The sequence below is a fragment of the Nycticebus coucang genome, chromosome 9, assembly GCF_027406575.1.
Source record: "Nycticebus coucang isolate mNycCou1 chromosome 9, mNycCou1.pri, whole genome shotgun sequence".
In the NCBI taxonomy this organism is placed as follows: domain Eukaryota; kingdom Metazoa; phylum Chordata; class Mammalia; order Primates; family Lorisidae; genus Nycticebus; species Nycticebus coucang.
In genome coordinates, this window is record NC_069788.1 from 130,173,472 (window position 1) to 130,200,188 (window position 26,717).

A 26,717-nucleotide genomic window follows, 5' to 3' on the forward strand; every position below is an offset into this window, starting at 1 on the left:
GCAAGATAAAAAGAGTTCTGGAGATTGGTTGCACAAAAAATTAAATGTACTTACCATTATTAAACTGCACAATTAAAAATGGTTACAATAGGTCAGACACAGTGACTCTTGCCTTAGAATCCTAGCACTCTGGGAGGTTTAGGTGGGAGGATCGCTTGAAGTCTGGAGTTTGAAGTTGCTGGGGCTAGGCTGAGGCCACAGCACTCTAGCCTGGTGACAGAGTGAGATCCTGTCTCAAAAAAAACAAAAAAAAGTTTTTAACAGTTAACTTTGTGTTATGTTAATGTTATTCACCACAATAGAAAACAAAAAACAGCCTGGCACAATGGCTCACACCTGTAATCCTAGCACTTTGGGAAGCCAAGGCCTGTGGATCTTCTGAACTCAGGAGTTTGTGATCAGCCTGAAAAAGAGCGAGACCCTGTTTCTAAAAAATAGTCAAACGTTGTGGTAGGCAGCTGTAGTCCCAGCTACTGGGAAGCTGAGGCAAGAGGATGGCTTAAACCCAAAAGTTCTAAAAGTGGGAAGCTGCTGTGAGCTATGGCACCACAGCACTTAACTGAAGGTGACAAAGTGAGACTCTGTCTCAAAAAAAGAAAGAAAGAAAGAAGGCAAAAAACAATGGGTGAATTTCATCTTCAGGTTTTTATAATTCTATGTAATTTTTATCCTGTATCTAACATAATAGTAGTTGCTTTTGTTGGATTGAGAAATAAATTTTTAAAAAGTATATTATTCCATTATAAGTTGGTGCCTACTCTCATAATTTTACAGAAAAGTAGTGAGTTAAGTTATAAGAAAGTAGAGCATATTGTATAATCTTTCTCCCTCCCATTATTGAAATAATCAGTCCTTAACAAAGGTGTCTAGTAATATATACAGAAACTTACTAAAATACACAAATCAAACAGAGGAAGGCAAACTCAGACAGGACTCCTTGCCCATCAGGACAGTCCAAAGTAAACAAGGGTATTTTGCATTGTGCTGAGAATGTCAATAAACACAGACTTAGCTACTTTAAGAGAGGCAGAAAAATGTAGAAACCAGAGCCTTAGGAATTGAGCCTCACTCCAAAATTCAAACCACAGGGTAGCACTCAGACGCAAGCAGGGTTTCTGTTGCCTGTAGGTAACGTGGAAATAAAAAACTAACCAGGTTTTGGGTGTCAGAAAACTATTTTATTAGACCATTTAGGGCCTGGTGAAGTCTGATTCCAAGCGAGTTTGATTCCAAGTTTTAATTAGAAGGTGAATGTAATGGTTTTCCCAAGTGACTAGAAGGTCTGTAGGGAAGCATTTTAGAGACACCACTGAATCCCAGGGTGACAGGGAGAAAGGAGGAGGTGGTGTTCTTTTTCCATTCTAAAACTTTCTTGCTGATTACCCAGGTGAAATAGTGTGTCACCGAGAAGTGCTGTGCACATGTGGTACTCTGCCAGCCTAGCTCTCTCCTTTCCTAGGTACATCACACTCTTCCTTCCCGTGCACTAACATCTGGCCGGTGGATGCTGCTGTCTCATTTCATAAACCTATCTTCCTCTCACAGTGACTGTGGGAAGAGTACATAGTGGACCAAGTTAGCCAACGACACTCTCTCATTACCACCAGCCTGGCTGCTATCATCAGTCTGTGCTTGGACATGTGATCTAAAGTGGGCCAATGAGAATTTTTCATTGGGAATATTTTAGGTGGGCTTCCCCCACCCCCTCAAAGAATGAGGGGGACATTATGTGTTTTTCTAGTGGCAAAACCAGGAAACACGAATCCAGGAGCTGCTGGTCACAGGGTTTTAAGGCTTGTGGAGAAGACAGACCTACCCTAAAGACACTGACCTCAAAGTCCAGAGAGGAGCAGAAAAGAAAATTGGAAAGAAACCAGTCAGTTCTCAGATTTGTTTAGGTGAAACAGTAAGTATCAATGCCCTGACTGGTTCAGCGGACCAATAAATATCTTTTTTACTAAGCTAGTTTGATTCGAGTTTCTCCTACTTAAAGCCAGAAGAGTCTGAACTAGTATCAAACAGAAAAGGATAAAGAAGCAATAATACACATTCACAGTGCTACTCCCCAATGGCAAAACTGACACCATCCTAGCATATGTATTTAGCCACCGTTTAACTAAGCTCCTCCCCACCCCATTTCTTTTCTCCTCAAACGGGTGGAGAACCTGCAGCCTTCTGATTTCAAGATTGTTCTTTATTAAGCACCTTCATCTTTCTCTGCTTCACCCTTTTTAATAAAAGGATTTGTTCTGTAAAATCAGTCAAAAGGCTGCCCTTAAGGACCGAGAAGGTTTGTCATCCTGTTCCAGTATCACTGAAAATGCTACATAATAATTATAATTTTATGGGTGGCGCCTTTGGCTCAGTGAGTAAGGCGCCGCCCCATATACCGAGGGTGGCAGGTTCAAACCTGGCCCCCGCCAAACTGCAACGAAAAATAGCCCGGTGTTGTGGTGGGCGCCTATAGTCCCAGCTACTCGGGAGGCTGAGGCAAGAGGCCTAAGCCCAGGAGTTGGAGGTTGCTGTGAGCTGTGACATCATAGTACTCTACTGAGGGTGATAAAGTGAGACTCTGTCTCTAAAAATAATAAAATAGTAATTATAATTATATAATTGTTTCCATAATATTGGACATTTAGTATATTTCCAAATTTTTGGTGCACTTGGGTACAAATTTTTAATCACAAATTAATCCTTTGGCATATGTTGCTAAAAAGAGAATTACTGAGCCAAAGATTATAAATAGTGATTTTCAAAGTTTTTGACTTTTGTTGAAAAGATACCTGATAAAAGGAATTAAACAACTTAAAAGGGTATAAAAGTAAACAAGTCATCTTCTACCTCTGACCTTCCATCTGACTTCTTCTCCCCAGACTATCTCTATATTGTGTGTGTGTGGACATATTCCCGTCAGTTTTGAAGGAATCCACCAAATAGTATTATAGAAATATCGTTGTATACTTTGATTATCACTGTTTTAACAATAGGTCTTTTTAACAGTTACGTGCCATGTATTTCCCCTGCCAGTGATGGACATCTAAGCCTTTTCCAGGATTTGTCACTATAAACAAATCGATGATGTGTACCCTCATATATATAGGAGTGTCACAAAATGGGAATCTCTCTCTCTCTTTTTCCTTTTGAGACAGCATCTCACTCTGTTGTCCAGGCTCGAGTGCTTTAGCCTCAATCTAGTTCACAGCAAACTTAAATTTCTAGGTTCAAGGATCCTCCTGCTTTAGCCTCCTGAGTACCTGGGACTACACGCACTTACCACAATGCCCAGCTAATTTTTGTATTTTTATTTTTCTATTATTTATTTATTTTAAATTTTTCTGTTTTTAGTAGAGATGGGGTCTTCCTCTTGCTCAGGTTGGTCTCAAACTCCTGAGCTCAAGGAATCCTCCTACCTCAGCCTCCCAGAGTGCTAGAATTACAGGCGTGAGCCACCCTTCTGGGCCTGAAAAATATATCTTTGAAACAAATTTCTGGAAGAGATATTGCTGAGTGAGAGTATATGCATTTTTATTGCGATAGGCAATCCCAAAATATCTCCTCAATGGTTATGCCAAAAGACTTTCATCAGTAATGTATGGTTCTGAAACCATCAACAAGTTAATATATTAATAAATTTTTACATCTTTGCTCATATGATCAGCAAAAACTTGTTTATTTTTGTAGTTTTAATTTAACAAACTACCCTCTGGAAAGACTTTACCAATTAATAATGAAATTGTCTGCCCTATTGCATTTTAATCAGCATTAAGCATTATCATGATTTTAAATCTTTACTAATTAATAGGTTATAATAGTATCTCATTTTAAAATCTTTTTTTTTGAGTGTCACTCTGATGTCCTGGGTAGAGTGCTGTGATGTCATAGCTCACAGCAACTTCAAATTCATGGGCTCAAGTAATACTCTTGCCTCAGCCTCTTGAGTAGCTGGGATTATAGGCATCCACCACAGGGTCTCGCTCTTGCGCAGGCTGGTCTTGAACTTCTGAGCTCAAGCAATCCACCTACCTCAGCCTCCCAGAGTGCTAGGACTATAGGCGTGAGCCACAACGCCCAGCCTCATTTTAAATCTTGCATCTTATTCATTCATGCAACATTTATCCCCTAGGTACCTATAGTGTAGTACACTGCTCTAACAATAATGGTAAGATGCTATCCTTGCTCTCATGGAGCTTATTATTTCTTTGATTATTGATGAGTGTGAATGTTTAAAAATGAGCTGCTTAAAAACCAAGAATGGCAGCATGAGCCTGTAGTCCCAGCTACTTGGGAGGCTGAGACAAGAGAATCTCTTGAGCCCAAGAGTTTGTGGTTGCTGTGAGCTACCACACCATAGCACTTTACAGAGGGTGACAAAGTGAGACTCTGTTTAAAAAAAAAAAAAAGATGATGATAATTTAAAAATTATGTTTATTATTGTGATTAAAAGCAGAATGTATAGATATGTAGTGGAAAAGTGGCATTTTCACTCAATTATATGACTTCCATTCTATTTTCTAGAAAGGAGAGTTACATAGGCTTCAAGGAAGTAACCCAATTTGGTGGTTGAGCCCCTCCTCATCCTCAGTGTCTTTTTCCCTTTCTTCCTTTTAGGAATAGAATATGTTCACCTTTCGGCAGGGTGTATGGCCAGTCAGCTAGAGACTTCATTTTCCTGGGAGCTAGGTATGGACATTGGACTGGCTTTGGGCCAGTGATATGTAAGAAGTGATATAAGCAATATCTTGATTATTTCTTAAAGAGGGAGCATGTATTCTAGAAACAAAAGTGATTAGAAATCAGAGTTGAGAATTGCAGAGACCAATTGCCAACCTCGGATCCTGGATGATCTGATGAGGCAGAATCACCTGTCAACCTAGTCTACTCACTTCTGGACTGTTACTTGAGAGAAATAAAGTCGTAATCTGGGTCCTCTACAGCAGCATTTAGGCCTGTATACTAACAGATGTACTTACATAAAGTGACATGGTGTGAAAGGTGCTACAAAAGCCCAAAATATCTGTGCCACTGGTTTACGTATTCCCTGTAATGTTCTCACTAGGGCATTCTCATTCTGAGTTAAGGCGATGTTTTACAAAATAGGTCCTGTCTACTCCTAGCTTATCAAATAATGACAGAAATTGAGATATTGCTAGAATGAAAAGGCTAGTGTCCAATTAAAGCTGAGACATGCAAATTCACAACACATTTCTTTACCGTCGGCTTTTCCAGAGAATTTAGTGTGCTTGTGTGCCTCGTGAACATTCAAAGAGTGGCATAAAGTAAGTTTAAAAAACGCATTTCTGAGGCCGGGCATAGTGGCTCACACATATAATCCTAGCACTCTGGGAGGCCAATATGGGTGGATTGCTTGAGCTCAGAAGTTTGAAAACAGCCTAAACAAGAGCAAGACCTTGTCTCAAAAAATCAGCTGGGCATAGTGGTCGGTGCCTGTAGTCTCAGGTACTTGGGCGGCTGAGGCCTCTTGCCTCACCTAAACCCATGAGTTTGAAGTTGCTCTGAGCCATGACACCACAGCACTCTACCAAGGGTGACAAAGTGAGACTCTGTCTCAAAAAAAAAAAAAAACAACCAAAAAAACCCTAAAAACCAAAAAACCCATTTCTGAAATATAAGTTGTTGAAATTTAATCCATTTTTGTGGAGCATTTCAATGGACTAATGTTCCTTGCAACACAGAATGGGAAAAACTAAGACTCTAGAACTGTGCGTGGCAGCTGACACCTGTAATTCTAGCCCTTTGGGAGGCCCAGAGGATTGCTTGAGGTCAGGAGTTTGAGACCAGCCTGGACAATTAGCTGGGGCTATAGTCTCAGTTACTTGGAAGGCTGAAACAGGAGGATCATTTGAGCCCAGGAGTTTGAGGTTGCAGTGAACTATGATGATGCCGACGCAGTCTCGCCTTAGGTGAAAGAATGAGAGCCTATTTAAAAAAAATTCCCAAGTAACTAGTAATACATTTACATTAAAATACCTAAGGTCTAGTAATACATTTATACTAAGATATCTAAGGTGATCTATTCCATAAGGAACATAGCAAGAATATACTTACTAAAGAAATAAAATTGAATACAAAATTAATAAAAATTTTCCCTAATTTCCAGCAAAATGTGTACTTTTGGTTTCTCTGTAGCACATCTCCTAAGTATTTCACATACAGAACAAACAAACAACAACAAAAAAAATCTACAACCAAACAAATCTATGGCTAGTATTTATGGTTTCATTATAGCGAACGACCTGTCTTTTCAGTTCAGGAATCCTCTGGAAGGGAATTTTCCCAGGCTCTGGATAAGATGGGTGCACACTGACTGCTCCTTGATATCCAGTAAGGAAGTAGAAAACACAAACAAGGAAATGGATAAAAGATAATAGGTTACATGCTCCTCTCTTTATCCAACCTTCCCTCCTCATATCCCCGTACACACACACACACACACACACACACTTGCATGCCTGCTTCCCTTAGACACAGGGACTTACCTTGCTCAGTTTTTTTTTTTTTTTTTGTAGAGACAGAGTCTCACTGTACCGCCCTCGGGTAGAGTGCCGTGGCGTCACACGGCTCACAGCAACCTCTAACTCTTGGGCTTACGCGATTCTCTTGCCTCAGCCTCCCGAGCAGCTGGGACTACAGGCGCCCGCCACAACGCCCGGCTATTTTTTTGTTGCAGTTTGGCCGGGGCTGGGTTTGAACCCGCCACCCTCGGCATATGGGGCCGGTGCCCTACTCACTGAGCCACAGGCGCCGCCCCTTGCTCAGTTTTATTAATCTACAATTTATCATTCATTACTGGCTGGAAGGTTGGGATCATCATACCTTAAACTTGTTCTGTTTTGTTTTATTTTTTGAGACAGAGGCTCACTTTGTCACCCTTGGTAGAGTGCCCTGGCATCCCAGCTCACAGCAACCTCCAACTCTTGGGCTTAAGTGATTCTCTTGCCTCAGCCTCCCAAGTAGCTGGGACTACAGGCACCAGCCACAACATCTAGCTATTTTTTTTTCCCTCGTTGTTGTTGTTGTTGTTGTTGTTGTTGTTGTTGCAGTTGTCATAGTTGTCTAGCTGGCCTAGGTCAGGTTCGAACCCGTCAGCCCTGGTGTATGTGGCTACCCATTGAGCTACGTTCACTGCTGTCATCATGTCTTAAACTTAACCACCAACACCAGGGTGATTACTAAAAGCTCTTTGGAAAGGTGGGCAATGCCTGAGGGAGAGGCAAGAGCGAGGTGGATACTGGGGGAGTAGGTGGAGAAGAGTATAAACCAGACCTACCTCTCCGAGCTGTACACCTCTCAATAATCATAGTGGGTCATAGGTTGTTGACCCTATAGCAATTATTTTATCTTACACTTGTAGCCGTTGAGAGGTCTCTGGGTACTTTTGCTCTCTACTTAATTGGATCTTAACTCTTCGGGTAAGTGCATTTTATTAAACCTTTTTATTTTCTTACAACTGCATGAATCTCAAATATGATGATATCCAATACACCCATTTCACAAAGAAACGTGGGTCCCAGAGAGATGAACTGATATATCCTAAATCTCAAAGCAAGTTAGAAGTCAGATTTCCTGATGCCCACCTCTACATTTCATTTACTATTCCTCATAGACTCCTTAGTTATCTGTTAGTTCAAATACAAGTAATATCAATATATCTACAGAGAGTATTTTTAGAAAGTTTATCTATACATAAGTATAAATAGCTTTTTTGTACATCACTGCTATCTTAAAATACTGATGTAAAAAGGCTAAAAAAAAAAAAGAAAAGGTTCAGTGAGTACATTTCTGCTAATGCTCACTTGTCTGTTAATCTTTAGCTAACCTCTATTATTTCTTTATTTTTTATTTTTTTGGAGACAGAGTCTCACTATGTAGCCCTGGGTAGAGTGCCGTGGCCTCACAGCTCATAGCAACCTCAAACTCTTGGGCTTAAGTGATTCTCTTGCGTCAGCCTCCCAAGTAGCTGGGACTACAGGTGCCCACCACAACGCCTGGCTATTTTTTTGGTTGTAGCTGTCATTGTTTGGCAGGCTGGGGCTGGGTTCGAACCTGCCAGCTCTGGTGTATGTTGCTGGTATCCTAGCTGCCGAGCTCCAGGCACCGAGCCTCTAACCTCTATTATTTGAAACACAGCCCGAGGCTTGCAAGTGGAAAAACCTTGGCACAGTAAGGGAAATAATTACCATAAAGACCCTCCACTGATGTTAGAAGATTCAAAGAACTGCTCTCAGGCTCTACCCCGAAATGCACTGACTTATTTTTGTTCTCTAAATAGGGATAATATTTAACCAGTTTAGCCATATAGGTTCCTGATCCATAGCAGTGGAATGATTTAAAGGAATGGATGACTATTAGAGTCACTGTTTATTCAATAAATGATTTTTAAGTGACTATTATGCATAATACTAAATGCCGGAAAAAAAAGAAGCAAGTGCAGAGAGGCAGACATGTGTGACAGTGATGTAGGTGCCACACTGAAGGAAGTTATACATCCCTCTCTAATCACAGGTAGGGCCCTGCACAATTCTACTCAGAGAGTGAGAAACGGCTTCCTGGGTGTTGTGACACTGAATGGGTCTCGGGGATGGGTTTGGTATAAGTGAATCTGGTCCCTTTTGGGAAGGGTTCGATGTAGCTAGAGACGTAAGCAGGCAGAGAGGCAGGGTCTAGATAGTGGTGGGGTTGTATGGTAAGGGGTTTAAATGGGATTTTACAGGCAATGAAGAGCAACAATGATTTTAAACTGGAAAATGAGGCTGGGATAAGCCAAATTCTGAAAGTTCCATCTGGGTGTAGTTGTAATGTGGCCAAAATGAGGGCCAGACGCTGGCTTAACGACAGGTGGGAGGCAGTCGTAGTAATTCAGTTGAGACATGCTAAGTGCCGAGGAAACTGGAAATGGAAAGAAAGAAACTGATTCAAGAGACAGTGAAAGAGCAGCCTTAGACTTGTCATCTGATGGACATGGGAGGGAAGACGGAGAAGACTCCAGAGTGAATCTCAGATTTTTTGTCTGACTAACTGGGTAAATAAATGCTGCTACAATGAGGAGCACAGAGTGAACAACAGACTGGGGGAGAAAACGAAGAGTTTAATTGTCCTCATGTAGGATGTCAGGTGACAAGGACATTCTGAAAATATGTTAGGGAGCTAGATCTACCAGCCTGGAGTTCAGGGCACTGGTTCAGCTGGGACAGTCACCCCCAGCAGCAGCAAATGTCTTTGGCTAACAGCAGGAGGCAGAGGAGACAGACAGCTCCTAGAAAGAGCACAACCTTCTGGGGATATGGGAATGGCCCAGGACAACTAGTATCCTAGTTCCTGCTCTCTTGTCTGACCTAATCCGGTTCTCCAGGGTAGCCATGGCAACATTTTAAAGTGTAAATCATTATTACTCCTTGCTTAAAAGCCGCCAGGGACTTCTCAGACTCACATGCAAACGATTTGGCATGAACCAATGAAGCTCTTGCTGTGACCTGGCCTCTGCCTACCTCTCTGACCACATCTATGGCACGACCCCTGGAGTCAACACTGATCCAGACGCCGTCCTCCTCCCCAGGGCCTTTGCATTTGCTGTTCCCAATGTCTACAACACTGTTTTTTTAGACTGGCTGGCTGTGTCTCATCAAATATCTCTTTTGTAATGTCACTTTGACCAATTTAATATGTGTCTCCCACCCTACCATTCCCTAGCCTCAGTCTCATGACCATCTGTTATTAACTTTGTAACAATGACCATTATCTGAATGTATCTTGTGTATTTATTTACTATCTACTGTATTGGAAATGGTGACGTACAAGGGTAAATTTCCATATTTGTTGCTTCTTCAGGGGAACTGGAAAAGTAGAAGGAAACCATATAGCCGAAGGCTTTAAATTCTCATTCAGTGGCTTTATTTAATTTGCTATTTTCTCAGGAGCCTCAAAAATATTTTATGTAGGACAATTACCTCATCAAATGCTTAAACATATTTGTTAAAATGTCACAAAAATAATAAACACTCCACAATCATGACCCCATACTCGTTTCCTGAGACCCCATACTCGTGTTAACTGGTTTTACTACATAGAAAATTGCTAAATAAACCGGGCATGGTGGCTCATGCCTGTAATTGCAGCAATTCGGGAGGGAAAGGATTACTTCAGCGCAGAGTTCAAGGCTTCAGTGAATTTGCCACTGCAGTGTACTCTGGGTGACAGAGTGAGACCCTGTCTCTCAGAAGAAAAATCATTGGTAAACAAACTGAATGACAAGATTTAAGTCTAGACATAATACATGAAATTAATTTTTGGCTTTAATAAGTTTCATAGTAGAATTGTGCAGTTGGTTCTCAATCCACTTTGAGTTTTCTTTCTGCTTCAGTGTAGGAAGCATAGAAAAATAGATGTCATGTAATTTTAAAACGAGTCGAACTACCAATTCCAAGTCTTCTGAACACTAAGCAGCAATGTAATTCTGCCTGTAACTTTCAGTCAAACCATTGGTGGCCCTAACTGTAGGGTAACAAGACTTTGACTAAAGACAGTCAAAAGGGCTGGGTGATAGCGAGCTCTTTCCAACAGGTTGGAAATACAAGGGTCTTTGGACAATTCTATTTCATTCCATTAAAACTTATAGAGTACTTACTGTGTGCCAGACACCAGTCAGCTCTTGGGGCACAAAAATTTCTTCCCTTTAAGGACGATGTTATCTACCTAACACTTCAGCTCTGAGTACGTGGTGCATAATTGTCTACAAAGACCGATAGGCTGCTTTTTCCAAAATTACTTGAACTGGTCTTATATTTGCCAGCCTTTGAAATGTGTGCTTTTTCTTATTCTCCTCTACTTTTCCAGGGTTGGCTAAAAGCAACATTTCTTGTTTATCTGCCTAGTCACATGGGTTACTCCTATTTTAAAAAATACAGTAGTCTCCCCAATAATTTTTACTACAGGTATGTATAAATATAAAGTTTATTTAGCATAGTGTTTAGAAAAATAAGTTCACATCATTTCAGAAAACAAATAAAACACTTAATTGTCCAGGCATAACCCCCATTACAGTACAACATACATACTTTAGATCTCTTTGGTTGGGTAATTAAGCACAGAAATGTTCTGGGACATGCTCTGAGTGCCATCACCTAACAGTGCAGTAAAGACTATGGTACCTCACCCCATGATATACATTCTGTATAGAGTTTCTCTTTGTGTAAGGCACAGTAAAACCATATCAATATGTAACTGGTTGCCTCTAAACATACAGTACATGCAACAAGATAATTTTTTTGATAACCCTGAAAGCCAACAGAGTCACATGCTATATAATTTTTATTAATAAAAGGTTATGGTGATAATGTTAATTTAAATGAACATGAAATGTATCAATTAGATACAACTTAACTGCTAGGTTCTAAGATTTAGGAAGACTCTAAAATCTCTTTTGTAATACGTAATTCTTTTCTCCAGTTTTCCTGAATTATTTTTATTATGAGATGATCTGCCAAAACATTTTAAAGAATTAATGCACTAAAGCACACTTGTCTAGTGCATAGCAGGGCAACTTGGACACTCAAGGTACAAGGGCCTATCAGTGTGTGAGTTAACTATGGATTTTTATCTATGGCTATAACATCTACCTGCCTTTCATAACACAAGAAAGGCACTGAAATGTGTACAATTCAGAGTCTTTTCATGACTATAAATATACATGAGATATGAAGCGGTACAACACAGGCGCTCCTGCTTGATTGAGGGACAAATGCACCTTCTCTTTAAACAACAGACTGTCCTTTACTAGAAGTCGCTAACACCTAAATGCCAAATCTGGCTGATCAGAGTGCATAGATAGATAGGCTTGACCCAAAATCCCACAGCCAGCAGCTGGGGTTGAGGTTTGCAGGGAGTTATTTATCCCTATTCTGATCTTCAGAGATCACAGGAGGGACATTTGCAGGATCTTCAAGCATTGATTTATGTCAGAGGGAAATCCTGCCACATGAACTCCAAAGGGTTCTGAGTCCGGCCCTTGGTATTGCAAAAAACATTCGCAATGCTGTGCAAGGAGATCATGGGGTTTATCTTATTCCATTCACATATACATGGGCTATGTACCAACTGAAAGAATAGAAAAGAACAATAAATTCTTTATAATGTGCATTGAATCTTACCTGGTATATTGTGTAGCCACCTAGAGTAACTGTAGGTTTGTAATTATATCATGTTGGAGGCATGAATGAGTTTCCTAGGTGAAATCTTAAGTTTTGTGCTATCTTTTCTTTTTTATAGGCAGAAAAAAGGAAGAACTCTGAATAAAAGAGAGGTTTATTATATTTTTGGAAAACGTTATATAAAACTTTTCCAGTTGTGTATATATATGTATACATATATATCATATATAATTTTTTAAACTTCCCATCTCCCTTATTGGATGGTTATTTAAAAACAATTAGCAAACTCTTGCTATCTGCAGCAATCAAGTGGAAAACGTCATTTTCATGTAAACTACACTATAGAACCTTGTAATTCATCAAAGTAACATGATCACCACACCCACAGAAAAAATAAGCTCTATAAGTAGTGGTAGAGTGGAAAAGAATGTTACAACACCCGATTTTGTAAAAAACAAAACAAACATGTAGTTTCAGCAGTTTAGGAACATTCACTAACACCATTTTTTAAAAAATGGGCGGGGTGTGGTAGCTCACGCCTGTAATCCTAGTACTCTGGAAGGCCCAGGCAGGCGGATTGCTTGAGCTCAGGAGTTTTGAGAGCAGGCCCAGCAAGAGTGAGACCTTACTAAAAACAGAACAAACAAACAAAAAATTAGCTGGGCATGGTGGCACATGCCTGGAGTCCCAGCTGCTTGGGAGGCTGAGGAAAGAAGATCACTTGAGCCCAAGAGTTTGAGGTTGCTGTGAGCTAAGACACTCTACTCAGGGTGACACAGTGAGACTCTGTCTCAAAAAAAAAAAAAAAGTAAATTCTTTACTAAAATGATGGGACAGGAATTCTTCATAGGGATCCTCATCTAAGCCTGTAAATTCCAGCAAAAGTTAAATCCTTTAAGTCTCTTATGCTTGGCTGATTGGCATGTAGAAATGCCTGGAGTGGACCCTTTGTTCTGAATCTTTAAAAAAGCAAGATATGGTAACATCTTTATGTACAACTGTAAGTCATCTCTGAAGAGACCATTTCCTTATTTTTCTGGCTTTTTAGAGACCAAGAGAATAACTTCACTCACTACCTAAATGTATTTGCATTGTTAACATCTTCAGAGTCCCGATAAAAACTATAACCACAGCTCAGCTCACAACATTATCAAACAAGCTTCTTACAGAAACCCAAAAGATTTACCTTTAAAGAAAACATGATAATATAGTGCAAACAACAGTCACGTGTCAGAGTGTAACAACAGATTCAAAGTATTTAGAACTAAGTTTTGACAGGATTTTGCTAAATAGAGTTTATATATTCTTTCTTTATAATGGTTGTTTTCATAGCCTGCATAATTATTTTACAGGGTATCTACAATTATTTTCATTGTAATGAAAAGCATCAATAATTAGTTGTTGAACCATTTGCATGATAAACATTTTCTAGTATTTAGGGAAACTTAAGTTCTTCAGATTTAAAGCAATTTTGTAGTGACAGTAACCCCGTTAAGTTGTAGAAAAGAACCATTGGTGCTGCTGTTGACACTTCTGTCCCTTACCACGAATAAAAAGGCCACAAGGTAAAAAGGCACATAGACTTCTATAGAAAAACATACTTAAATGAACCAGAGTTGCTAAATAAAGAATAAGGATGTGAAAAAAAGTACCAAAATTCCAATATTGGGAATTAGATTTCCTGTTTCAGTGTTATTAATATTGACCTTAGTTTACTCCTGATAAAAATAATTTTACTTTAAAATCCTACAAAAAGTAAAACTTTGTTGGAAACAACTATGTTCACTTCCTGTTCAAACAATAAAAATAAATTAAACAGTAAGAAAACATTTTCCTTTTCAGCGCCTGAAATATAAGAGAAACACATACAGTATAAATAAAATTCACTGTTAATTACTCAAATCCTACTTATAGAACTGATATATTTACATTCATACCAAAGTTTGTTTCAGAATTTTCAGTGGAGTTTCAAATGTTCTCAGCCACACTGTGAACTATCAGCAATCACATTTGGAAGTGTGTAGAGACTTAAACCAAGACTCTCCAAAACGCTAAAAAAGAAATGTGTGTGTGTGTATACATATATATTTGCTACTTATGTATATGCACACATACCCATTATATATATATACTACTTAACTTCAAAAATATACCCTTACAATAGTTTGGAGTACCGTTTATGTTTCTTAACCTATCAATGCCCATGGAGTAAAGGTAAATAAAAATTAATTACATTGTTTCTAACGTTCTGCAGCTCTATTTAATTTTCTATGTTATGTGTATACATTTTTAATTTAAAAAACTATTTATCAAGTTCCATTTTGACCTTAGAAGTATAGTAAGTCAACTAAATGATACACTCTGATGTGATACATTTTAGCTTGTTCCTTTGTCTCATCTATTTAAAAGAGAACCTTACATGTGAACAAAAAGGCTGCAGAAATGCAGTTCTGGTTCTGTATATTAAACTGTGATCTTCGTGCAGATCAACCTAATGTCTCTTGAACGTATTTATTTGCAAAAGTAGAATGTTTTCCTTTAAACGGGAAAATGCTTTATGTCCTTGGGGCTTCATGAAAAGATTGGCTGCCAATGCCAAAAAAGAAAAAAGGGGAGGAATGGGAGGAGGAAATAGTTTATAGGTCTTGCATGTCTTCATCCAACTGGACAGTTTGGAGCTTGGCAAGCTCTTTTTTGTCTGTTTCCAGATCTTCACAGACCGTCTCAACCATGCCATCTAGGACATATTTAGATTTGGAGTCCAGCATCATTAAGCTACTGTTTGCTTTACTTTCAGAATTTGGTAAGAAATTTTCTTTTATGTTAGCTACTGATTGTAGAACCAAACGATGTTCTCTGACAAAATCCTGGTGTACTGATGGGGAGGGGTGACCTACCTGGTCTTCAGCTGTAGGAACTATTTCCCCCAGGGCAGCCTGAGCCATGGGGACCGACAATAGGTCTGGACCAGTAATAAGGGAGCAGTTCTGAAGAGTTGCATAGTTAGTGTTGCCCACAGATGTCACAGTAGATTTGCTTGCCACAGGTGCAGGCATTGGCTGGTCATCGGCAATATCAGGGTTTAGCTCGGTGGGGTTTAACAGCGCAGGGGGAGTCAGGGAAAAATTGTGAGTTGGTGATACATTAACTAATGAGGAGGCCAGTGGATGAAGGCCACTCCCCGAGATATTTTCAGAAGACAGGTTTGCATTTACTTGTGCATTCTGATTGACAGTCATCAACTGAGAAAATGCTAGGCTCCTTTCCAAGCCTTCCTGTTTCACAGATCCGATAGTCTGGCCTGAATTAGGAACAGTGTATACCACTGCACTGGGAGCAAGCGAGCTCAAGAAAACCTTTCCTTGCTGTACTGTGGTGGACTCACTTGTAAATGTGCTCCCATCTGAAGTGCTTGGATTTACTGAAATATTACCTAGAAAAAAATAAAGTACCAATTATCATTGATGCAAGTGATAATAAAAGTTACTTCTTTACACATAAGATTTTTTTCTCAGGAATAATATCGGTAAGGAAGCAATACAGAAGTTGCTACATAATAACTTAGCCCGATCCTGGTTCAGAATTACCTTGAGTGGTTAAAACTACAGATTTCCTATGCTGGGAGTGGTGGGTGGCTCCTGCTTGTAATCCTACACTCTGGAAGTCCCAGGTGGACTTCGCTTCCGACTCCTCAGACTTGAGCTCAGCAGTTGGAGACCAGCCTGAGCAAGAACAAGACCCCATCTCTACTAAAAACAGAAAAACTGAGGCGAGATGATTGATGGCTTGGCTCAACTGTTTGAGGTTGCTGTGAACTATGATACCACAGTACCCTACTCAGGGTGCCAGAGTGAGAGTCTATCTCAAAAGAACAAAACAAAAAAAACAAAAACCACTACAGATTCCCATGGTCTACTGCTTGAAAGTCTGACTTAGTAAGTCAGTCCTCTCAAGCAATGGTAATGACCAAGCTGCAGTGAGAACTATCGGTTTAGGAACTAAGTGTGAAAAAAAAAAAAAATCTCTTTCTAGTTCTGATTTCAGTCAAGTTTTCATTATTACCAACTTTGTCTCCCTCTCTTTTTTTTTTTGGAGACAGAATCTCACTATGTTGCTCTCAGTAGAGTTGCCGTGGAGTCACAGCTCACAGCAACCTCAAAATCTTGGGCTTAAGCAATTCTCTTGCCTCAGCCTCCCAAAGCAGCTGGGACTACAGGCTATTTTTTTGTTGTAGTTGTCATTGTTGTTTGGCAGGCCCGGGCCTGGGCTGGGTTCGAATCGGCCAGCCATGGTGTGTGGTGGCGCCCTAGCTGCTGAGCTACCGGCGGCGAGCCAACCAACTTGGTATCTCTTAATTAGTTGATAGTTATTGCTAGCTTTGCCAGTTATAGCTAGAAAACAAAAATGCAAAATAAAATGCCTTTGTTCAGGACTGCAAAGTAACTGACATAAAATGTAAATGAAAACAGAAAATGGTAACATAAAATGAGTTACCGAGGGACTTAAAAGTTAACCATATAAACCTGTATAGACAAGTCACACACTTTTACCAAACCATAGTCACGTCAAATCAACAAAGCATTCAAAGGTTTTTTTCTTCCCTTTTGTTGTGCCAGTTTTGAATTTTCAGCGCTGTAGCAATAGGAACAATTAATGGGAACACTGAAATGTGCTTTCTAAAATAACATTAAAATAAAGGACCAGAGCTAATGCTTCTCTAAAAGGTTTATATCTTTTGAAGCTCATACTATAATGGTTTGTAGAGATCAGAAGTAGAAAAATAAATGTAAGTGGAAAGCTGAGACGTTCAAATCAGATAACTCAGTGTAGATAAATTCAATGCCCCTAACTAACAAACGAAAATGAAACCATTTTCTTTCTGAGTCTTTACATAGGCACAGTGAAATGATGCAAACTAGATGATGTAGGTCCTTAAATCTGGCCACAGGGGGACAAGTAGGTTGGGGGAAACTTTTTGATAGAATCCAGATGTGGTCTTTCTACTCTGACCTTGAATTAGATACTCAATCAACTTGTTTTTGAGATAACAGCTCAATGTTAAAGGTAATTAATTCACCTAAAACATTTCCCTTCTTGAATTATTAGATTATGATAATATTACCAACTATATTGATAAATAAGTGCCACAGAATTGTCTTCCATTTTTAAGTACCCTAAATGCAAAAAAGTCTTTAAGTTTAAAAATAAAAAGTAGTAAATGAAGACATTCATTTGAACTTTTTTTTTTTTTTGAAGTAGAGTCTTACTCTGTTGCCCTAGGCTAGAGGCTTAGCTCACAGCAACCTCAAATTCAAGAGGTTCAAGGAAACCTCTTGCCTCAGCCTCCCAAGTAGCTGGGATTACATGCACCTACCACAACACCTCGCTAATTTTTCTATTTTTAGTAGAGACAGGGATCTCACTCCTGCTCAGGCTGGTCTTGAACTCCTGAGCTCAAGGATCCTCCAGCTTCAGCCTCGTAGAGTACTAGGATTACAGGCATGAGACACCACTGCCAGCCTGAATGCTTTTAAAAAATATAAGCACTAGAAAGTATTCATCACAGAAATATTGGTGTTAAGAAAAACATTTCTAGCTATGCTTGGGTTATTCCCTAAAATAAATGTTTATTTCAGACCACATAAATGAAAAAAATGACTTTTGTCTGAAAATGGTTTACTTCAACTTAGGTGCACTTTAAAATTCTCATAGACTGCTAAATTGCATTAAAAAAACAAACTCATGGGCGGCGCCTGTGGCTCAAAGGGGTAGAGCGCCGGTCCCATATGCCAAAGGTGGCGGGTTCAAACCCAGCCCCGGCCAAAAAAAAAAAAAAAAACTCATATAGATACTTATTTTGTTGTGTGTATGCTTGAAATTGTTTACCAGTATGTATGTGAACAAAATGAATATTCAATAAATCCATTAACATAGCATATGTAACATTTCCCCCAAATACTACTGAATGCAAATAAAATAATATTCATATATTTGTAGATATTATAACATTACCAATGAAGGGGAAAAAGCAGATGTGACCTAAAATTTTATTTTCAAGTACAATTCCAACTGGATTATAAACTTGAATAATAATTTTAAAGGAAAAAATATCTACCTGAAAAATCATATATTATGAAGTAAATAAAAGATGTAGTTATTCTACTTTTCCACACAAATTCCAACTATAGAAAGATTAAGTCTATCTTCTCTAGACATTTTAAAGAATGGCTCAGTATCTGTTTTTTAGAAAAACTCAGTCTCCAAAATGATTTATTGAGAAATGAAACATTATTATAAAGAAACATTCCTTATTGGTTAAATTCATCCTTCAACTCACCCAAACTGTCTAAGGATTGGCAGCTTGGTTGTTTTTTATCTTGGCTATTTTAACTGAAAACCCAATTCTTATTCCTATTAAATGTCACATTTAAAAAATTAGCTATTAGTTCACAATAATTTTCTACGGCAGCACTTTTCGAGATTACACATGAAAAGCATTCCTGCTTTTCTTCTCCTACAATGTATGTAACTCATGCTTTCTGCTCAAATGCGTTATCTTTGAAATGTTACCTATTGTTTAGACATTTCCCTAAAGAGAGAAAAGGGTTATATTATTTTAAAAGTAAGTACTTTGGCTTTCGCTATGGTTTTCTCCAGTCGGACAAAAACCAGAGTATCGCTATGGTTTTCATATTTTTGCCCTATATGGGATGGTGACTTAACTGAACAGTAGGCTGCCATGCTTTACTACCACATTGCTAAAGAGAAACAAATTTACAGAATGAAATTTACAACTCTCAATAAGCTGAAGTAGACCACCATTCCGTAAACAGAGTTGTGCATAAATCTGGATTTTTGGGGGGTGGGTGGGGGTGGGGCGGGTAAAACCATCTTATAGGAAGCTGACCTTTATTTAAGGTCAACAATTACTTATTTTGTTTTTGCAAAACGCTGGAATTTCATATTTGCCTATAAGAAGGAAAATGTGCAAAAACATCTTCCACTCCTGAATTCAAAGTCTATGCAACCTCCACTGCCAAACTCTAACCATTCCTATTTCTGTACAGACAAAATGACACAGTGGGGTCCAGACCTGCCTCAAGTCAGTGGAGAACTGGCATATCAAAACTCAGGTTTCCCGAATTTCATTTAAGTGCTTTTTCTGCAGATGGTTATTAGTAAAGCTACAAACATAAAACAAGGCTTACTTCATCTTCATAAATAAACCCAAACATGTAGGGGGTGATGATACACAGAGAGCCATAGAAACCCACATCACATATTCCACTAGTTTTCCTTTAGTTCTGTAAGTCTTAATCAGAGGAGTAATTCAAACACTATTGATTTAGTCTTATTAGCTTGTTCTAAAACATTTTTTTTGTCAAATAAATAACACTTAGGTAAAGGGTATGCTTTCTTATTCCCTACTACACTAATTCTGTGTTCTTAGCAACTTTATTAATTTTTAATTTAAAAATGTCAAGCAGTGGGTTATTTTATAAGCACTGACTGACTTATCATATTCCTATAATTGTAGAACTGGCAAGACTTACTGTGAACTCTATTTTTCCATTTAGATGTTGGGAAAATAAAAGCTCATCCCCATGACGTAAGGGAATCAAGCAAGCTGGGTATTACAGGGGTGTTGTGAAGGAGAATCCTATCAAGGATATTCTTCAGCTTTGGTAGCCAGCAGGGAACCTGTACAGTGACATCAACCTACAGCTCTCACTAAATGCATCACGTACAGGAGGAGACCAACAGATGTGCTGGTGCATGATGGCACCAAACGAGACTTTTACCTTGTGAAGCTGCCACTGAGACAGGAGGCAGCTGCAGCGAAGAGAATCCAATGGTCCCATTAAGGAACTGGCCATTTGCTCCGGAATTGGGGATCTGGACAATGCCATACTGGTTAATTTGTACTGGTGTAGTAAAAGTCACTACCGAGCCCCCCTCCTGGGAAGCTGCTGTTTGAATGCCTTCTCTTTTCACCTCAGTGCTGGGTATCAGCCCTGGGAATGACATGGGGGCACTGGGGCTGTAGGAGGTGGTAGCGGCTGAGTTAGCTGCAGAACTCTGGAGGACTTTGAATTCCTTCACATCCTGGGAGGTAGACCCCAGTATGTCAGTCATGGATATACCATTGCTCACAATGTTTGATGACATTTTTGGTGGGTTCAATGACACGGTCTGTGTATTTCCCACATTTAATCCATTAAGGATAACTCCACTGGGTCCCTGAATAAAAGAATTACCATTAAGGAAGACAGGTGAAGCACTTGCAGGTACCAAGCTTCCATTCAATAAAACTCCAGAAGAGCTTAATATTTTAGCATTTCCAATTTGTTGCATATATACTGGCTCCATATGACTGGAAAGGCTGAGGTTGGTGATCCCATCTGATGAACTGGAGATTGGGTGAGGAGACAGATCCTCATGTCCCTTGCTGGATTCATCTTCAGTGCTGGGATTGCCATCTGACTCACTGTACAGAGGGGGAAATCAAGACGTTCAGAAGGTCAGGGGAATGACTTTCCACACAGTGCCATTTGTCTGGAAATCCAGCCCCTAAACCAATCAAAGCACAGCAGGACATCTGCTAGTCCTGTTTAAACTCTGAGGCCCTTGAGCAGACTCTGACCTGCCAGAGAATCTGGGAAGATGAAAATTCAGCTAACAGGAATTACAGAAGAAAAGTATTCATCTTTTAAAGCATCAAAGTGCTATTTCTTCCTGTTAAATATGCTGCTACTTCTACCATAGAAAAAAACTCATTGAATGAGGTGGTCAATCTTTCCTGTTTAAGAACTCCTTCCCCTTCCCTCAAATCAATTCAGATTAGTGTTATTTCGGAGGTAAATGAAACTGCCAAGGAGCAGTAGGTGGGAAGTGTTTGGCTTTGTCAGTTAGTTAACAAGAGATTGTTTTCTCACCTGCTCCCAAACTTCTACTGCACCAGACTGACAACTCTCTCATTCAACAAAGTGGCTGTCCTTGTTGTATGAAAGGCACTTTCAACCCAAGGGCAGCTAAGTGCAGTCGCCTTTGAATCCAAAGAAAGCCATAGGGGCCTATTTAACATACACCATCCAGTGCCCTGGTGAAGTGGGAGGGAAAGGATGTGGGTCACTCAGAGGCCTTTTAACTATCCTTCCCCCAATGTCTTCGTCCCCCTGATCCCTGACTTGTGAGAGATACCAAATTGTAGTTGGGGGAGTGGCGTGTGTGTGGGTTCCCACTTGGTCTCAGACTGTGAACAAGGAGTTTGAACGGAGGCAGTTGGGAACAATTGAGGCAAGGGCTTGCCCAGCACAGGATCCTCCACTCTGCAGTGCCCCGCCACGGGTTAGATTTCATGCAGAGAGGAGGGGATTACCCGGGTTTTGGACTGCGAGGCCAGGAGCGCAGAAAGCAGAAAGCTCTTTGATTTACGAGCTGAGGCTGAGCCGCCGTCGCCGTCTGCTGGGGTGACTCACTAGGGGTGCGGGTGGGAGGTAGACCCGGAGAGGGGCCTAAACCAGGCAACTGGGCTGATGGCGGGGTTGGGGGGTCGGGTGGGTGGAGTTACTGGGAGGGGATGGGGGAGACCCAGGGAGCGTGCGGTCTCGGGAGCAGAGGCTTAGGGGGACCGCGCGCCGTGCCCGCTCCCAGCCCCGGGATTTCCACGGTAGTCTGTCGGGCTCGGGCAGGTGGCTTGGCGCAACCCACGCGCCTTCCCCACGGAAAGTGCAGGCACGTCGCGCTGCGCGTTTTGTTTTGGTTACCGCCAGGCCCAGGTCCCGCACAGCGCCTCTCCCCCAGCCCGGGGCTGGGAACACCGGAGCCATCAGCCCCCCACGGGGCGCAGCAGCCGCGAGGGCCTGCCAAGGCCAGCTCTGGAATGCGCCGGCGGAGCCCCTTCACCTGGCCCAGGCGAGCTGGTTCCCTGGCTCCCAAGATTACTTCCCTGAGCAGAACCTTGTAGCTGCTTTTGGATTCTTTCACTCCTATCCCCGCAGGGCTGGAGACACCCTCTCTTTAGGCGACCTTCTCCTTACTTTGCCCGGTCCAGCCATACACAGACACGCTCCCAAAAGTCTGACTCGGGAACGTGCACAAAATAGGCGGAAAATCCGATATTTTCTACCAGAGGGGGAAAACACCCTGCCAGTCAAAAAGTTCAGGCCCGGCGGGGTGGGTGCTCGGGGGTGGGGGTGTAGTGTTGACAGCGCCCCCACTCCTTCCCTGCTGTTCGTCTAAAGCCAGCCTGTCCCCCAGTCCCCGCAACCGCGCCAGGAGGGGCCCGGCAATGTCCAGGGGCCGAGCGAGCAGCCCTCCAGCTCCGCTGCCCCGGCCGCGCTTGAAACCCGATCCGGAGGAGTCCAGACTCAGGTTTCAAAACACGCCAGAGCCGAGCCGCACCAGCACCCCACGCTGTCGCGGCCGCGAAGGGGACCAGAGGGCAGGGTGAATGATTAACTCTGTCATGGGAAACCTCGACGCCGGCAGACCCCACGACACTCTCCTCCCTCCGGAGCTGCCGGTCCGAGCGGCCGCTGAGCCCGGGGATCCGGGCGCCTGGGACCCCGCGGGGGCGCAGACCCGACCTGCGCCCGCAGCCTGCGCGGGTCTCGGGCGGCACTAAGCTGCCCGCAGCGTCCACACGCGCCTTCTGCGCCCCGCCAGAAGCCGGGAGAGAGGGGCAGCTTCAAAGCCGGCGGGATGGGGGTGGGAAGCCGGGCAGCAGTGACCAGCCGAGGTGGGGGCGGGGAACCAGACCTAGGCTGGCGACGAGAAACTTCTGGGGGCGGAGGGAGAGGGTGAGGGGGGAGGTTCCCTCCGCCCCTCTCCGCAGCCACCGCGCGCACCCCCCTCCCCGCCGGCCCGGGAGCGAGGTGGGGGGCGGGGAGAGGTGGGCAGCCGGACCGGGCTGGTGGGGAAGGTAAGCGCCATGTTTGCGAGCCCTGGAGCAAAGGAAAGCTGGGGAGGGGGTGGGGGAGAGGCAGGGGGTGGGGAAGAGGAAAGTTGCTGCTCACCTTTTGGACTGGGTCTCGGAGGGGTTCCGGTCGCGCTGCCGCCGGTTCTTGAACCAGTTGCTGACCTGGGTCAGGGAGAGGCCGGTGATCTTGGCCAGGTGCCGCTTCTCGGCGGGCGAAGGGTAGCGATTCTGTTTGTAGAGCTCCTTGAGCGCGTTGCGCGACTTCTCCTTGAAACAATACACGGTCTCCTCGCCGTCCCAGATGGTGCGGGGCAGCGGGAATTTCCTGCGCAGCCGGTACTTGTCCACGGCGCCCAGCGGCCGGCCGCGGGCTCGCTCGGCCTCGGTGTAGCGCGCCTTGTACCAGAGCTGCTGCAGCAGCGGGTGGTTGGCCGACTCGAAGCTGTGGCTCTCGAGGATGCTGTAGAGCTCGGGGTAGATGCCCTGGTGGAAGGCCACGAGCGCCCGCGCCTTCAGCAGGCTCTCGTTGCCACGTAGCAGGTCGCTCTGGGGCAGGGACCACAGGAACCGGGCCAGGCGGTCCAGGTTGCCCCCCTGCTGCAGCGCCTCGCACACGCAGGCGACGTGGTCGGGCGAGAAGGCCAGCGGGGTCCGCGCGGCGGCGGCGGGGTGGCGCCTGCCCACCAGTCCCGCGCGGAGTTGTACCTGATCCGCCGCCGCCGCCCCTTCCTCCGCGCTCGCCCCGGCGGCGGGGGCCGCGGCGTCTCCGGGTTCCAGGGAGAAGGGGGCCGGGGTCGGGGTCGGGGCCGGGGGGCTCAGCCCCGCCGCCGCCGCCGCCTCCTGGCGCGCCTCGCGCCCCTCCGAGGCGCTTTCCATCCCATTCTCCTGCTTGACGTCCGCCGCACTTGCGATCTGCCCGGTGGGGGAGGAAGAGGACATTTTTTGTTGTTTATTTTCCTCCCTCCCTCACTCCCTCGCACTCTTTTCCTCTTTCTTTCCCCCTTTCTTACTCCTCCTCCTTCGTCTCCCTCCCTCTTCCCCCCCTCCGGAAAGCCCACTCCCTCCCTCCTGGTTTCGGCTGGATCTGGCCGATCAGGTTTCCCCCCGGCCACGCAGTCACCATGAAGATAGCTGCTAGAGCAAAGTAGTGTAAACGGATAGCTGCTTTCTGCCGTCCCCCCAGCGTGACTCCGGGCTTGCTGCAAACTATAAGGCACTGGCGGCCGGGCCGGCCGGGCCGCGCCTCCTGATTGGCTGTTCGGCGGAGGGAGGCGGAGACTCGGTGCCGATCCCTGCCGATCACTCGCCTCCCACTCCACCCCTCGCCTTCCTTGCTCCCCCTCACCCCCAGGCGCCTACACCTGAAGGGAAACGGCGACATTCTTTTCAGGCGGTGTTCCTGGGCGGGAAATGACCTAATGTGGCTTGAAAACTGGACAACTCTTTGGAAGAGAGGATCTACTCCAGAGGGAATATTGTGTGGCCTTAAGGTCTGGACGGCAAAATTCTTAACAAAGAGACCACACTCGGCATCTAGGTGACAAAACTTAAAAGGACAGTTCAGAAGCGTCTCAGTATTCCTCTTCCTCCAAGTCTTTAACAAGGATTTGTGTCTTTAAAAGAGTCAAGAGCAGAATGGCACTGGGAAATGTTCTAAGGTTCAAGCGTTTACAGTAAATTAAAATCCCAAAGGGAGTTACTTGGGAGGCTGAGGCAAGAAAATCACTTAAGCCCAAGAGTTGGAGGTTGCTGTGAGCTGTGATGTGATAGCACTCTAGTGAGGGTAACATAGTGAGACTCTGTCTCAAAAAAATTAAATAAATAAAAAAATTCCAAAGTGAGAAAAATGCTTGAAAACCTTAATCAGTGATAAGTAGCTCACTTGAGAAGACAAAAACAAGAAGCCTTCAAAAAAATGTAGTTAACCTTAAGTTGGTGACCCCACTGAACTGAATAGGATGTATAATCTATAAGTATATAGATTAGTAAACCAGATGCTTATCCTGGATGAGTAGTATGGAAGAGAGCTAAGCTTTAAATTATAATAATGTATGCAAATTTATCTTTGTGAAGATATTTAATGTAGGCATTTGAGCAGTTCATTGAAGAGGATATTCCTGGTAGAAATACTCCGTTTGCACGTGTCTTCCAGGAGACCAGTATGAGAGCAGCATCCCTTTCCATGGCACAGACAGAGGGAAGGTTGTCCTTTGGTTTGAAGCTGCTGTTTTTGCAGTTATGCCTCTTTCCTTCATGGTTTGCATAAGGTTTTGACTCAGGAAGGGATGAACCTATCTCTGCTTTGCTGATACTGTGGGTCAGATGGGTGTGCCTGCTGTGGCTCTTTCTCAAAATTCACCATTTTAATGCCATCGTCCTAACCTTTACCTCAAGATGGCCTTATATTGTTTCTGCTTTCCAGCTACTCATAACTGCTACTTCAGCATGTTATAAAGCAGCTGTTTAAGTCACCTGCTGTCATGATCAACTTGGGGAGGTTTTCTTTTTTGTGGACAGGCTGCATTTTATTGCTAGTCAACAAAGAAGTCATTCGATAAAAGATTTAACTTGTTTTTGCACTGCCCTAATGTGATGAAGCCAGCAGGGAAGTGTTTGGTAGATTCAAAATTCACAGTCCCATAGAAGACCATGTGCCTCTACTTCACTGGAAATATCTAGTTTGATATTAAGCTTCAGAGCAATATCTGAGATTCAAAACTTACTTGAAGTTTTTAAAACAGACTTTAATTTGGAATGTTTTTGGTTGATAGAGAAGTCACATGAATACTATGGAGTTCCCACTTATCCTTCATTTAGTTGCCTCAAATGTATGTATTCAAAAGGGTCAAGGGCTAAGCATCTACAGTGAATTAAAATGATACATTTGTCCAAACAAATGAACAATTCCACATCACTATTAACTAAAAACACTAGACTTTATTTGAATTTTACCCGTTTTTCCAGTAATGACTGTTTTTTGTTCCATAATCCAGTCCATGATACCACACTGTATTTAATTCCTTCAATTTTTTTTAATTCCTTTAATTTTTATTTTTATTTATTTATTTATTTTTTTTTGTAGAGACGGAGTTTCACTTTATTGCCCTCAGTAGAGTGCCGTGGCGTCACACAGCTCACAGCAACCTCCAACTCCTGGGCTTAGGCGATCCTCCTGCCTCAGCCTCCCGAGTAGCTGGGACTACAGGCGCCCACCACAACACCTGGCTATTTTTTTGTTGCAGTTTGGCCGGGGCTGGGTTTGAACCCGCCACCCTCGGTATATGGGGCCGGCGCCCTGCTCACTGAGCCACAGGTGCTGCCCTCCTTTAATTTTTAAAAGCATATTTGTCAGAGCAAAATTGACAGGATATAATACGGTTTAGTAGGAAGGATGTGGATTTGAGGATCAGATAGCTAGACACAGATTTAATCTTAGATCCGTCATTTATTAGCTACTTTATTAGTCAGGGTTGTTATGAGGATTAAATAAGATAAGATATGCCAAAAAGCACCTGGTGCATAATTAATCCTTGGTAAATATTTGTTATCTTCCTCTTGATGCTGCAAAGTTGGGAACTTTTCATTTGTATGTACCTAATTAAAATTCCTTTAACTATGTTATGGGCTTATTC

At 42.6% G+C, this 26,717-nt stretch overlaps 1 protein-coding gene across 1 annotated transcript; it reads right to left on the reverse strand.

Moving 5' to 3' along the window:
* Positions 1 to 10,954: 10,954 nt before the first annotated feature.
* On the reverse strand, positions 10,955 to 24,224 carry LOC128594038 (homeobox protein SIX4). The gene is made up of 3 exons (XM_053602543.1): positions 23,183 to 24,224; positions 19,967 to 20,652; positions 10,955 to 15,597 (listed from the first exon to the last, which is right to left on the reverse strand). Exons 1-3 carry the CDS (start codon positions 24,022 to 24,024, stop codon positions 14,801 to 14,803), a joined length of 2,325 nt encoding a protein of 774 aa, XP_053458518.1. The 5' UTR covers positions 24,025 to 24,224; the 3' UTR covers positions 10,955 to 14,800.
* Positions 24,225 to 26,717: the final 2,493 nt, after the last annotated feature.

Bases quoted from the DNA above. Each gene is read 5' to 3' on its own strand.
- LOC128594038 (XM_053602543.1), bottom strand. From the start codon at position 24,024: ATGTCCTCTTCCTCCCCCACCGGGCAGATCGCAAGTGCGGCGGACGTC. The intron at 20,653-23,182 runs GTGAGCAGCAAC...CCCTCTGTACAG, and splicing joins TCCGAGACCCAGTCCAAAAG to TGAGTCAGATGGCAATCCCA. The intron at 15,598-19,966 runs GTAAAAGTCTCG...ATTTTTTTCTAG, and splicing joins CTCAGTGGCAGCTTCACAAG to GTAATATTTCAGTAAATCCA.